The 15,498-nt window shown below is 38.6% G+C and overlaps 1 protein-coding gene across 10 annotated transcripts in view; it reads right to left on the bottom strand.

Moving 5' to 3' along the window:
• Positions 1–7,690, bottom strand: part of MLLT10 (MLLT10 histone lysine methyltransferase DOT1L cofactor) — a 227,516-nt gene extending 219,826 nt beyond the window's left edge. For 7 of the 10 annotated variants that reach the window (XM_045588002.1, XM_045588005.1, XM_045588019.1 and 4 more), the window contains exons 1-2: positions 7,017–7,176; positions 4,425–4,504 (exon numbers count right to left, since the gene is read on the bottom strand). In XM_045588002.1, coding sequence (XP_045443958.1) covers positions 4,425–4,504; positions 7,017–7,176 — 240 coding nt within the window. Of the gene's footprint in view, positions 1–4,424; positions 4,505–7,016; positions 7,177–7,324; positions 7,649–7,672 lie in introns of those variants that run through there. The other 3 variants (XM_045587996.1, XM_036459672.2, XM_036459663.2) reach the window with 3 other exon arrangements.
• Positions 7,691–15,498: the final 7,808 nt, after the last annotated feature.

The raw sequence follows: 15,498 nt of genomic DNA, 5'->3' as shown, positions 1-15,498 counted from the left end.
CTCTCCCTTCCTCTCTGTAAAAAAATCAATAAAATTTAAAAAGAACGACAAATACACATAAACTACAAAAATAGTCATCAGTAAGTATTTTAACCTCTCACCACTATGATAATGATCAATACGTTGTATAAGTCTAAAAAATTTCTCAACAAAACATTCATACTTGAGGTGAATAAAGCAATTCAAGTGCTTTCTCTAAATTATGAACACCTATCCACAAAGAGCTTCCCTTAAAAATCAACCAAACTTTCCCCCAATCCTTTTATTTTCCTCTTTCCTAACATTTTAAAAATTCAATCTAGCCCTAGCTGGTTTGGCTCAATGGAGAGAGCATCAGCCTGCAGACTGAAAGGTCCCAGGTTCAATTCCAGTCAAGGGCACATACCTCGGTTGCAGGTTCCCTGGCCCTGGTCAGGGTGTGTACCGGAGGCAATCTCGCTCAAATCGATGTTTGTTTCTGTTTCTCCCTCTCCCACTTCTCTAAAAATCAATGGGAAAATACCCTACAATCTCTATTCTTTCCAATGCCCTATAAGAGCATCCTGCCCAAACCAAGGAACTATCACTGCTGTCTCAAGACCTTTTTTTAGTCCAGTATACTTGGCAGCAAGGTCACTATCAACTATTCTTTCCTGAAAAACCAATTGTTTGTCTGTGTTGCTATACTGTAGTTCTCCCTTCCTGAAGTTCATTATTCATCCTTGGTACCCTGTTTTCTTAATCTTCCATGTGAGTATTCACCATGGTCTGTCTTCAATTTTCCTTTTCTCTAACAAAAAAAAAAAATACCATTTGGTTCCCATTCTTCCTTCTATATAGCTCCAACTTTAACCTGACTCCATTATTTTATTTCCAATGAAAAATCCTAGCAGCATCAAAACAAACATGCCCAAAACAAAAATTTTCCTTACTCTTCAATTTTGTTCTCCCTCCTCTATCACTATCACTCTTACTATTGATGGTATCACCAATCCTGAATGATCAACCTTGACATTTCAAGATCTTTGATTATTCCTTTTCCTTTACTCAATATCCATTTCTATCATTTAATCCTTCAAAATGCTCCCTTCCTTTTTATTCCCTCCCTTTGTACTCTCACAGTTTTATAGTAATAGCATCCTAAGTGTTTCTAAATTTCATCCTAAATTTCCCTTTCAAAACTATTCTATAAAATACTTACACTGTCTGGATTTTTACTCTTCAATATCTGTCAAGGTACCACCAGCTTATAATTCCACTTTCTCTGAGAAGTGAGCTATCCCAAAACAACAGAGACCTCCATGTGTCTGAACCACTCAACCATATTGACTAGCCATGGCCAACTGATAATCTATCGATAGGTACCTCATCCAAGCCAAACCAAAAGTTTTGTTTTCAGTTTTTTTCTGCCAAAGGAACATGACATTCAGACTGAGATGTAGTCTCTTAACATAGGAGGTAGAAAATATTAGGAGCTGAAGTATGGCCATCTTTCATATAGAACATAATAATTGAAAAATTAATCACAGCCCAGACTCAAACTACCGTAGTTTTCGGACCATAAGACGCTCCGGACCATAAGACGCACCAGTTTTAAAGAAGGGAAATGAAGAAAAAAAGATTCTGAAACAAATAGTGTCCTAAAATATTTTATGTGCATTAAAACCCAACATCACAGTTATAAACACATGTAACCAACCCTGTAAAGTAAACAGCAGCATTTAGAACCATTTTAGAGCCGGGCAAGCACACAGAGACCACACAGAGCCGGGCAAGTAAAAAAACTTTTTTTTTAAAGTATATGTGAAGGCTATATTTGGACCATAAGACGCAGGGACTTTTTCCCCCCACTTCTGGGGGGGAAAAAGTGCGTCTTATGGTCCGAAAAATACGGTAGATATGTACCTCTTTTAAAATTATGCTGTGCTTATTCATAAAATGAGAATGAATCACCTCATATTTGATAGGATGATTAAAGGAGAGAATTGATATAGAACATTTAGCAAAGTATCTGACATAGTAAATAGCCGAAAAGTTAACTATTGATTGTTGTAGAAAGCAGCAGAGAAAATCTGCAGGAAGAATAAAGCAGACACAGAGAAAACCAGAAATAAGATTAAGACTAATTTAATTTCCTTTCTAGGTCATGCATACATTTCTACATTCTGGTTCTTAGCTCCTTTATCCTTAAAATAAAATGCTCTTTCTTAGCTTATTTTAGGTTGGAATAAGGTTTTGTTTCTTACAATGGACCTAACTTTACAATTGTACACTACAGAAATTTAAAGGAGGTTGTGTCTCTTCTTTAAAGCCTTTAATTGCCCCCCCCCCCCATCTCATCAAATAAAGCTGAAATAAAATGCATCCTCCAGCCCTGGTCAGGTAGCTCAGTTGATTAGAGCATCATCCAGATACACCAAAGTTGTGGGGTTGACCCAGGTGGAACAAACAGGTCTCTCTCTTCCTCTCTCTCTCTTCCCCCTTCCTCTCTAAAATCAATAAATAACAAAATTTAAGGATTAAAAAGAAATGTATCCTTCAATATACTTTTTAAGATAACTACCTTATTCACCATGCCCTTAGAGGATAAAGGAATAAAAACAGGCAACAGGTGGCATTTAAGACAAATACTGTTGGCATTTTACCAATCCCATTCACAGTATTTTTATTCTCCCTCTATTGATACCCACCTTTCCTATTTTCTAATATTTCTCTGGCCCTGAATCTATTGTAATATCCTGAAAGAGCCTCACCCTAATTGTCAGTGTTTACTAATAAATTAAAGCATAACTTCCTTTGCCTGGTGACTCATGAACCCCAAATCATAACATGCTACCAAGAGGCAAAAAAGACATGAGTACACCTATGTATGCTACCACATCAAGTCTTATCAATTTTTATTGATTTCATCCTCCATTTGTTAATTCCCATCATGGTAACATTTGAACAATCGCTATAATTCTGCTACCGTGCATTTTCACTCAAACAAAGCATATCGACAGAATTCTGATCTAAATTTCAAAACCTAAATAGGCTATTCAGCCATTTGTTCATGCAAAAGTAAAAGATCTGTTTTTATTATATATGTACAGAAGCTGAAATGTTTCTTTCCTACCTTCTGTCAAGTTCTCTAAACACCACCAAAAGGAAGGAACTATAACATTGCAAATAATAGTGCTTTTATATGATTAATGAAGATTAAATCTATTTCTCCCTGATAGATCTAGAAGTACAAATAGAAAAATGCTTTTGGCCATAAAGAATAAACATACCACACAGGCAGTGTGGCTCGGTTGAGTACTGACCTATGAACCAAGAGGACAGGTTCTATACCAGTCAGGGCACACACATGGGTTGCAGGCTTCATCCTTGGTATACAGGAGGCAGCCAATCAATGATTCTCTCTCATCATTCATGTTTCTATCTCTCCCTCTCCCTTTCTCTTTGGAAGCAATAAATAAAAATATATTTAAAATTAAAAAATAAACAAACATACCTCCCTCATTCTTATAGGTGGTTTACAAAAGTGTTCAGGACCGGCTGGTGTTGCTCAGTGGTTGAGCATCAACCATGAATCAGGAGGTCATAGTTCGATTCTCAGTCAAGGCACATGTCCAGGGTTTCAAGCTGGATCCCCAGCAGGGAGTGTACAAGAGGCAGCCGATCAATGATTGCCTCTCATCATTGATGTTTCTCTCTCTCTCTTCCTTTCTCTAAAATCAACAAAAACTTTTTTAGTGTTTAGAATAGGGGTGTCGAACTCAATCAGAGAAGGGGCCAAAATCTAAAATCCAGCCTAAATCGCGGGCCGAATGGTTTACTGAACAGTCATAAACTGTCATTGTGATGGAAACACAGCGGAGTGCAGTGATGACAGCGCGGGTGCGGGCCACATTGCAAGGCCTGGCGGGATGGATTTGGCCCGCGGGCCTTGTGTTTGACACATGTGGTTTAGAAAGAAGGCAGCCAGCTAAGTAAAAAAGGAAGATCTTTATGTTGTTTTGCCAAAGGGACTGAATATCTGAAAATATTGAGCAAAGTTAAACTATACATGTGCAGACATAGTAAAAAGAGTATGAATTGCTAAATTCTTAATGTGGTTTTTATTCATTAAAAAAACCTTGACAGAATTATCAGTATAACTTCCTTATGTCCTTCTGTCATTATATTCTAAACTATGATTAGCCAATTTAGCCTTCAAACCAGCAGTTAGGGCTAATAAGCTAAATAAAACTTTATATATTATCTGCTCAAAGTATCCATCAACATATGCTTATGTTGTAGAATTTTTCAGATTTTATAAAATTGGTTTAAAACTGTAAGTCAATATTTGGCCCAAATTCAATATTTGAACAACAGATTGACACCCTTAAAACTGAAACATGTACGTAACATCCTAAGCTACTCAGTGAAGTATTTTAATGTTTTTGATAAACAGTCCTTACCACTCTAGCTGCTCTTTCCTGAGATTCACACTTCCTGCAAAACCATGGTCCAGTGGGTACTTGAACAATGCCATAGCAAGCTGTCGGAAATAAAATGTTTTAAATTATGTTAAGAATAAAGAATTATGGAAAATCAAATACCCTTTCAAAGCCTTATTAAACTAACTACCTCTCAAACTATTTATGTAAACCTCTGCTTTGTAGAAAATTAAAACATCTTATATCTATATTTAACACACACATTATCTTAGTTGAAATTGTATGACACAGTAAAAATGTTAAAATGCCAATTATGTTATTTCATTTAAGTATAAACATTACTTTAATTATTCTTTTATGATAGGAATATTAGGTAAAATTTAACACATGATTAGATTTTTTATAGACTAATTCAGAAGTTAATTAATTCATTCCTATATCATGCAGTTTAAAAAGCAATCATTTTAGATAAGTCTAATGAAAATATTTCCAAATCATCTTTCAAAATGAGCAACAGATACTGCAGAAAAGAAAATTAAATGTAAAAGTGAAATGAGCCCAGCTGGTGTGGCTTAGCAGTTCAGTGTCTCAACCCATGAACCAAGAGGTCACCAGTTTGATTCAGATCAGGGCACATGACCTGGTTTCACTTTCTGGGCTGGATTCCCAGTAGGGGACGTGCAGGAGGCAGCCAATGGATGATGTCTCTCTCATCAATGCTTCTATCTCTCTCTCTCCTGTCTTCTAAAAATCAATAAAAACACATTTGAGAAAAAAAAAAGTGAAATGCTTCCAGAATAGGCAAATCTATAGAGACAGTATAGGAGTTGAGTAGAAATGGGAGTACAAGGTTTCTTGTTAGGATGGTGAAAATGTTCTAAAATTGTGGTAATGGATGCAAAGTTTAGTGAATACACCAAAAAAAGTGAACTGTACACTTTAAAAAGGTGAATTGTATGGTATGTAAATCACATCTCAATAAAGGTGTTACTTATAAAAAGTAAACACTCCCAAATATATATGAATGTTCCAATAAGTATGAATATATATTACATATATAAGTCTAGTTGTTTTTAATTGTTTTTATAATATGTAATTAACTCAAAATTGAAATTTTCCTAAAAACACTAACATCTAATTGACATTCTCGAAAGAGTGCACTCAAAGGCAACTTGAAAATACCTTAAATATTTGAAGGCACTTAAAAGAATATAAAATCAGCACAAATTTTTAAATCTCAAAAATGTTCTATCAGCAAGAAACACTACGTGAGTGTCCAAAACATAGTTCAATTCAGAAGTACTTGTAAAGAAAATTAACTTTGAAAAAATTTAAGCCTTAAATAAACATTTTCTATATTGAGATGAGATTGCTTATCAAAACCTGATAATTTATCACCCAATTCATAAGAAATATCTCCACCAATGTCCATAAACACTGGAATGTAAATACTATATACCAGTTTTCTAAGATCTTAAAATCAGTATCTAGTTTCAACACATTTTTTACTCCTTAAAAAAGAAAGCTCTGCAACCTTGTTCTTCTTTACAGGAATATTGGAATAACTGCATCCTCAGGTTATTTCACTACCTCCTAAGTCTCCCTTCCCAGTTCTAAGATTCCATTCTAAAGAATGCACTTTAGCGCCACTTATTTACCACTCAATGCCAGATTCAGAAATGGGAATGGGGCAGGCTGGTGAATAATAATGAGAGTATAAGAGCCACCAAAAAATTATCTAGGTTGCCTCACTTCCTTACCACATGAAAGGTCAATGTCCAGAAAACTGTCTTGTTAGTGTCCTAGGCTTTTTTTTTTTTTTTTTTTAATATCAAAAAAACCTCACCGAGTGGAAACACCCAGAAATAAACTAAGATGCTCCCCAAATCACTGGTGGCACCACCTCCTCTTTTTCTCTCAATCACTTATGCTGAGGAATTGGCCTGATTTGACCAATGCACACATCCAGCAGCCCCAGCCAGTTCAGCCAAAGCCACTCCTGCAGCAGCACAACTGCGGCGCGACCTTCCGCCCTCTTCTCCGCAGCAAGCTCCCAGGCCGGAGCAGCAGGATCTCCGCCAGAAGCTGGAGGTGCGGCAGCAGACGCCTCCCTCCCTAATCTAAAGCGGCCAGGCTCCCCCGCCCCCTCCCCCACGCCCCGGAGCGGCGAGCGGCCGGCGCTCCCAGGCCGGTTCCAGGCCACAGGAAGTCCCCGGGCACACACTGCGGCAGCGGTAGCGGGCCTGCAGGGGGAGGGGTCCGCACGTGCCCGAACCCACCGCCGAGGTAGCACTGCCGTCCCCGCACTCCCCGCTCCCGCAGCCCCGCAGCCCCTCCTCCCCACGGGGCCCAAGTCTCCAGACCCCCGGGTCCCGGCGCGGGCGGCGGCCAAATGACACTTGAGAGAGTGAGCGCGGAGTCACATGACAGTGCGGGCCACACGCACTTTCTCCCACACGCACGGCCCACCCCGCCGCGGCCCCGCGGAGGCCATCCCGCCGCGGCACGGGGCGGGGCGGGGGAGGGGCGGGAGCCGGCGGTTGCGGCCCGGGCGGGGGAAGCGATGACGGTTGGGAGCGGCCGGTTCGGCCCGGCGGGCGGTTGGGTGTTTACCTTGATGCACCGCGACGCTGCAGCCGTGCCCGTCGCAATAAACCAGCGGGTTCTCGGCCCAGCCTCTCTCGTCTGAGCAAACGCAACAGCCTCCAATCATCTCCTTCATACTATGGGAGACCTCGTCCTCCAGAGACACGGGCCGGTCGCTAGAGACCATCTAAGAGGGAGTTGGGGGGGACCATTAAAACACACATGCAAGCCAGTTAGTGCCCCCCCACCCATAACCCCCTCCGCACGGCCGGCCACCCGCGCTCCCGCTCCCTCCCGGCGCCCGGCCCACGCCCGCCGATCGGCCGCTCGCTCACTCGGGCTCTGCCGCTCAGTCACTCACGTTCCGCACAGGAGTCAGGAGCCATGTCCTTGCTGACTCCCCCCACTTCCCCTCCGCCGCCTCCTCCACCTCCTCCGGGTCTTCTCGCCTCCCCACCTCCGCCCGGCGGCTAGCGCTGCAGCCCGGAGAGGGCACACATAGGCCTCCGCACAGGCGCACTGGGGGCTCCCGCTGGGCCCGGGCGGCGAGGGCGGGGAAGGGGCGCTGCGCTTCCTCCTCCGGCGTCACTCGGCGTGCGCGCCCGCCCGCGGCGGCGTGAGGAGGCCTGGGAGAGGCCGGTCTGCGTGCGCGTCGCCGCGGACGGACGGCGGGCAGCGCCTACCTCCCGGCGCCGTCCCCTCCCGGGCCGCTCGCCGCCGCCGAGGTGTGCCCGAGGCTGGGGGCGCCTGGAGCCGGCGGCGCGCCGAGGCCCGAACGCGCCAACGGGAGGGCGCGGGGGCGCGCGCGCGGGGCGGGACGTTGGGCCGGCTCCGCGGCGCGGGGCGCGCGGGCCGCGTGTGCTGCCCGGAGAGGCCCCGGCGGAGGGGAGCGGAGAGCCGAGGCTGGGTGGGGGCGTCTTGTCATCGTAGCCGGAAGGGATTCCCGAGGCACCTCCGGTCTCGGGGATCTGCCCGCCGGCCTTTTTCTCCGGAACCGGCCCTGGCCAACTGGGCTTGGGTAGGTCGGCCAGCTTCCAGGAAGGTTGCAGTGACGCCTGGCTTCCTGTGTTTGGCTGTGCTGACTTCACTGTCCTGCCGCAGGCTCTCCTCCCATTAAATTCCCATCCTGGACTCAACCCAAAGTTCCGCCGGTGGACGTGCCACCCAATCTGCCGCCCATTTACATACCACATTGGCCCCAGTGACAAATGGAAGTGCATTACAGACGGAAGGTCAAAAGCCTGCTTAGGGTTATAGTCGGAGAGAGAACACCAAGACTACCCTCAGCTTGCTGTGTAGGAACACAGATGCTCGTTAATCAGGAATTAGCAATATAATGCGATGATCTGAAAAATGAAGTTAGTTATATGATCATAAAAGATGCAAGAATTCAAGTTCTCCTAGTCAATTCACCAAGTGATAACACCATGAAACTGGAGTCCAATGTTCATTGAGGATTTCTCTGATCTGGCTCTGCACTCCAAACTTAACTATTGAAAATTTAAGATCACTCTTTTTCTTTAAGGTCATTTAAATGGTAGAAAGATGGGGCTCACTCATTAGAAAGTAATTAGGCCTGTCTGAATAGATTAATTAGCTAGATACTGAGCAGTTTTGAGATGTAAAATCTTCCACTGCTGCCCTACCCACTATGTATCCTTGTAAGCTCAATATCAATTTTTAGGCAAAAGTGTCTAATTGTAAAATTAGCATGAAATAGGAATGTAGATACTTTGTTTAAATAACAAGCCTATTTACAAGGCAAATTCATGGCTTTGGTTAATACCTGGCAGATTCAAAATGGTTGTTTATCAGGAATTAGAAATATAAAGATCTGGAAAATGCAGTTATACAATGCTAAAGGATGAAGGAAACCAAGTTCTGGACAGCTACCAAAAGATAATGGTTTAAGCTTTAAAAGCATTCCAAATGTTCTCATGAAGAAAAATAAATGATAGCATGATTTCAAATTAATTGCTAGAAATCTATTTAAAATGAATGAATCTAATACCATGTAAGCATATATTATCAAATTTATTCAGACATTCTAAAACTAAGAGAGAAACCTACAGTAATGGAAATCTACCAAAAGTGTAAGGTAAATATGTACAAAAAATGAGAATGTAATTTTAGCTTTAATAGTACAGTTAGAAAATGTGACTACAAAATTACATACTTATAAAATGCAACTTCTTTCAGGGGCCATGGCAACAATTAAATTTCTGAACATAAAATAATTATGTTCTTAAAATGTCATTGATATGTATAAAACTAAAACTGCCTTCAAAGAAAACTATTGTTGCCCTAGCCCTGTGGTCGGCAAACTGTGGCTCTGGAGCCACATGCAGCTCTTTGGCCCCTTGAGTGTGGCTCTTCCACAAATACCGCGGCCTGGGCGAGTCTATCTTGAAGAAGTGGCATTAGAAGTTTAAGTTTAAAAATTTGGCTCTCAAAAGAAATTGCAATCATTGTACTGTTGATATTTGGCTCTGTTGACTAATGAGTTTGCCGACCACTGCCCTAGACAGTTTGGCTCAGAGATAGAGCAGAACACTGAAAGGTCCTGGGCTTGATTTCAGTCAAGGGGATATACCTTGGTTGTAGGCTCAATACCCAGCCCTGGTTGGGATGCAGGCAACCAATGGATGAGTCTTTCTCACATTGATGTTTTAGAAAAAATAAAATAAAACTATTGTTTTGTGTATCTTAACTGTATTTTATCTTTACCCTTTTACAAGAGATACCAGTTTTACATCCAATTCCTACGCAGGTTCATATTCTTAACAAAGAGTACTCTGAGTTAAAATCAATGTGAAACTTCCCTTCTCAAATACTGCAGTCAAACCTTAATGCACTAAATTATTTAAAAATACATTATTTTCTTTTCAGTGCATTAGAGCTTAGTTCTTGTGATAGCATTAATTTATAAGTAAAGAAGGATGTGTACTTTACCCTACTCTGTAACACAATACAAGAAATGTAGGTAAACACTTGCTAAATCAAAACAAAACATGTGTAACAGACTTTGAAATTTAGAAAAATAGAAAAAATAGTGTTTCATAAAAACAGGCCTGTGCCGAAACCGGTTTGGCTCAGTAGTAGAGCATCGGTCTGCGGACTGAAAGGTCCCAGGTTTGATTCCGGTCAAGGGCATATACCTGGGTTGTGAACACATCCCCAGTAGGGGGTGTGCAAGAAGCACCTGGTCGATATTTCTCTCTCATCGACGTTGCTAGCTATCTCTCTCCCTTCCTCTAAAAAAAAAAAAAAAAAAAAAATCAATAAAATATACTTAAAAACAAAAACAAAAAAACCACAGGCCTTTATAGCCCAACCGACGTGGTTCAGTGGTTGAGCGTCCACCTATGAACCAGATCATGGGTTTGACTCCCCGTCAGAGCACATGCCTGGGTTGCCGGCTCCGTCCTGTGTGGGGTGCGCAGGAGGCAGCAGATCAATGATTCTCTCTCATCATTGGTGTTTCTAGCTCTCTCTCCCTCTCCCTTTCCTCTCTGAAATCAGTAAAATTATATTTTTAAAAAGAACAGGCCTGTATATAAATAATAACATTTGATACAGAAATTTTATCAAAGATGCATATATAAATGTTGACAAAATAAGCCAAATTACTTTAAAATTATATTAAATGTTGAGATATAAATAATAAGAAAAATCATAATGTGTATAAATAGGTTATTCTAAGTGTAACTCATGTACCAGATATAAAACTTATGTAATATATCAGAAATGTGATATTTAATATATTTCTTTTGTTGTTCTTATCAATAAAATATATTTGTTCTTGTCAATAAAATATATCCTCTTCACCTGAGGATATTTTTTCCATTGATTTTTAGAAGGAGTGGAAAGAAGAGGGGAAGAGAGAGAAAGAGAAAGAAACATGGATGTGAGAGAGACACAGGCATTGATTGCCTCCTGCACTCTTGCACCGTTGGGGCCAGAGATAGAACCTGTAAATCAGGTAGGTGCCCTTAACCAGGAATCAAACTTGAAACCCTTAGGTGCACAAGCCAACACTCTATCCTCTGTACCACACTGGCCAGGCTTTAATATATTTCTATCAAATAGTAGTATTTGATAATTTTTACAGTAGTATCAAATAATATATTTCTATCAAAAAGAAAGAATAACAAATATTATAAAATAGTTCAGATATCTGTTTTGGTTTTTATTCAGTAAACATTTACTGAACATAACTGTGAGCCAGGGATTGATTTGTATACAGAAATAGAGCAGTAAGTTATATTTACCCTTTGTGTGATATACATACACATCCATATATAAGACAATTGACTAAGGATGTGAATTCTCATGTGTGAGAATGGATTTAAAACTTTATTGTTAAATTGCCACAATTATTAAAGTTCAAGGAAGCTTTTTAAAATACAAGTTAATAGCCCTAGATGGTTTGGCTCAATGGATAGAATGTTGGCCTACAGTCTTAAAGGTCCAGGTTTGATTCTGATTAAGAGTACATGTCTGGGTTGCAGGCTGTATCCCCAGTAGGGGGTGTGAAGGAGGCAGCCAATCAATAATTTTCTCTCATCATTGATGTTTCTCTCTCTCTTCCTCTATGAAATCAACAAAAAAAATTTAAAAAATACATAGGATTTATAGAATAACTTCATAGGAAAGCACAATTTTAATCTTAAAATAATGTTACCCTTTAAACCTGATTCTACATTTGCAAAATATATTTTGGAAAAAAGTGTTTATAATACCTGTAGAATAAAACAAAAACTTGTTGTATCCAGTATTATTCTTCATATAGCAGCAGCTAACTCAGTAATGGCTCATTTATTTCTCTACCTGAGGTAAACCACAAAAAAACATATTTTATGATGTAACCTCTAACCGTACTATAATGAGAAACCGTATTTTTTTTCTTCTATGGTGTATGTCTTCTTATAACTTTCTTTATTCCTGAACCTGGGAACCAAATTTTTCACTTGCTTTTCCTTAATTATTTATATTAGTAGGTACTATAAAAGAAATATTTAACCCAAATTTGGCTCATAGGTTAGTATTGCTTATTTTCTTTTTTTTAATTAAAGCTTTATTTGCATCCTGTTTGTGCATATTATACTTAGTGCATATAATAGTAAACACACCATTGAGGTATATTTCTAAAATGATGTACAGAAATTGAGGTATATTTCTATGTTAAGACTAATTTCATCTCCATAACTCAGTTCTTGACTTCCACAAAGTGTTTAAAATTCCATATTGGCTCTTATATTAAGGTTTGTTTGTTTGTTTTTAAATAAGTAAATGAAAAGCAATTATTAGAGTTCAGCTACTAAACCTCTTCAGAAACTATAATCTTGTTTCTAAATAAATTGGGATGAAAAACACAAAAACGCAATTTCTTATCTGTACAAACTTTCAGATATATCCTCTTTTATATAAAGAAATCTCAATAAAGTTTTGTTTTGCTTATTGGGTACACAAGGTCTCTCACCTTTTATATGAAAAGTTTATTATCAGCCATATATTTATGCTGGTATGATTAAAATATTAAGATATTTCTTTACTTTTGTTATAAGTGAATACTGTGTCCTTACAAATGCAAAGCCACACATGACACCTATATTATGGAGTACTATTAGAAATTTCATTAAAAGATACTAATTCCCATTATTTTCAATTGATATTTTGTTAATGGATTTTGGGAAATTCCATTCATTGATGATGTGTTAATCTTACTAGTTACTAGGTGATATTTTTATGCACATACCACCTCGCAGGTGTGTTATGCACAGTAGGCCCATAATAAATATTCATTTATGTACAATATTGGTATTTAATAGCTTATTGCAACCGAGCTTAATTTTTCTGAGTAAGGCAAGATTTTATCTGTACAACTGAACTAAAAGGTAAGTAATGATTAACAGAAATTTTCAGATAAATAGGTTTCTTTAAATATTTTCAGTAGTTAAAATTAATATAGGTGAAGAGTTTTTATTTACCAAGTTGTTTAGAAGAGTCTATATTTAAGTAGCCCTCAAATGTTTCTCACCTTTTCATGTAAATGCATCAATCAATGAATCAATTGTGATTAATATTGTTAGATATCCTGATTGTTGAAAATTTTAGTTATATAATTCTGAAATTTAAATAGTGTATAATCTAAAATTTAAAACTTTAAGAATCATAGTCTAATTTTACTTTAAAGGATTTGGTTTGGTTAATCTTGTGTTTGCCTTTAAAGCTACTCTGCTTCTATGAAATTGATATATATTGGCTTTGTTGGCATTTTTGGGTAAAACACCATGTAATTACCACCAAAAAAATATCTAAAAAATATTTAAAATATTTAAAAAGATCAACTAGGCATTATATAAATCTCAATAACATTTCAGAGTTGGACTATTGTTTTTTCCATGATGCAGCAATACCTAAAGGCTTACATTTTGACTTTATAATGTAAGAATAGGAGTGTAAGGTCTATGTTCCCATTTTTTTTACTGACACTAAAGATTTGCATTCCTGTTATGATTAAAGTGACAAATATAGGTGTCTGTTTATAAGATACAATAAGTTATCTAAGTGAAAAGATTCTGGACATGGAAAAGAGGAAAATCAGGTTTTGAAATGAAAGAGAAACTTGAAAGTAAATGAAACATATCTTGCACCAAAAAAATAAAAAATAAAAAGAAGAGCAAGAAGAAGAAACTATTAAAGTGAATTGCTAAATATTATTTGGCCCCCAAAACATCACTTTTTAAGATTTAAATGTTTATACCCCTCTGAAAGGGGCCACTGCTTACCAAATCCAAATTCAAGCCCAAGAATATGTTAATTAACCGCATTGTGTCCCAGAAAGAATGAGGTTGACAAATTCATTTTTTATTCCTTCAATTAATAAATGGTTTTCCCAGTACATCTTATATTTTAAAAAACTATAATGTGTATATTTACCTCTTGAATTGTACAGTAACAGTGCCAAGGACCTATTGGACCCAGGATAAATCTTATGAAGCTTAACATTCCAGTCGAATTAAAGACACAAGCCCCCAATCACTTTTTGTCAGTCTTACTTTACTATAGCGCTTAAGACCTAGAATGTATGTAATTTTTATATGGTGCTGCTTTACCCCAATTAAAAAAGCAAAGATCATTGGTGCAAGCAGAAGTGGAAAATATAGTGACATAAAATTAAGGGTTATTTCAAACACTGACCAGGAATACTACGTAAATTCCTTTCTATCCCCAACCCTATTCATATCCTTTTTCCCACCCAGTTGTTTTTCACACAAGTATATCATGACTTGTAACATTTTAACTTTAAATGAAACAAACAAAAAATGCCTGAACACTAAAAGGTGTAAAAAGATACACCTTCTACAATCAACTACATAGCAAATAAACTTATAAAGCTATTCTAAATACTCATAGATTTAAAAATAAAAAATGTAAATTGCATCCAAGTTAGGGAGGGGGGACTATGGGAGGACTAGTGTGTAAGAAATGAACAGACTGAGAATACTTAATTTTCCACACCAATTTTTTTCTGATCAAACCTTTCCATAGTTAGACCTCAAATGATTTCTTATATAAGAGTTTCTACCTATACTTCAAAATAATTGAGTGATTTCCATGAGGAAATGCAAGTTTAGAAAGAAGATCCGCAAAATGAAAGTGTTAAAATGCAAACCACTTCTATAGTATTTCAAATGCAAAAATCTCAACCGCCACTACCTTTAATTCTTAGGATTGTCTGCAAACAGACACTGTTTATGAACATCATCTGTTAACTTCTTCCTTGTAATTCAAAACTCTTGTCAAATTATGTTTTCATGATGACGTGTAAATATAATATTCCATTAGAGATCAATTCTAATTGGTTTTAAAAATCCACCTTGGGAAACAGTGCTGCATACACGGACTAGTAATGGGTATTTTACATGGTATTTCCGCAAAGTCTATTATAAATCCAAGTGTAAATTACTCCCTTGCCCTCGTAAGGTTTGGACCCAAGGACTGAAATTATTTCTTCGTGAGTTTTCATGCACAATGACTTTGGTCTCGTCTTCCACACCCATGAGCACTTGTTGGAAATTCATTTTAAAAACCCAGGGACGTTAGCTAGAAATACTTTTCCCACATGGCTCACAAAGGAAAAGAGTTTTCGTACGTGGGTTGCAATTGTTTGTTCCAAAACAGGGTTTAAAAGCAAAGGACACGTTTTTCCCTTTTGAATGTCACTGTTATTTTTGAAAATGTATTTCACGTGAAGAAACCAAGCCTGTTTTTGGTTAGGTGTGCCTCAGCCCTTTTAAAATTAAGACTCTGTATCCACACAACAAAGAGCTGAATGAGAACAAATACGGAGACTGCGAAACGTGCTTTTCCGAACTCCTTCCAACCCCGAATCCATACATTTAAAACATGGTGGAGTCTGCTCTAACTCTCCGGAGCCAGGAAAAAAGAGAAGCCGCTTTGGTGTCCACACAGGGAGCACTTTGTGAGCACAAGCGGGCTGCTT

Source organism: Pipistrellus kuhlii, unplaced genomic scaffold (genome assembly GCF_014108245.1).
Source record: "Pipistrellus kuhlii isolate mPipKuh1 unplaced genomic scaffold, mPipKuh1.p scaffold_m20_p_1, whole genome shotgun sequence".
NCBI classification, from domain to species: Eukaryota; Metazoa; Chordata; class Mammalia; order Chiroptera; family Vespertilionidae; genus Pipistrellus; species Pipistrellus kuhlii.
This window is presented reverse-complemented; position numbering and strand designations above follow the sequence as displayed.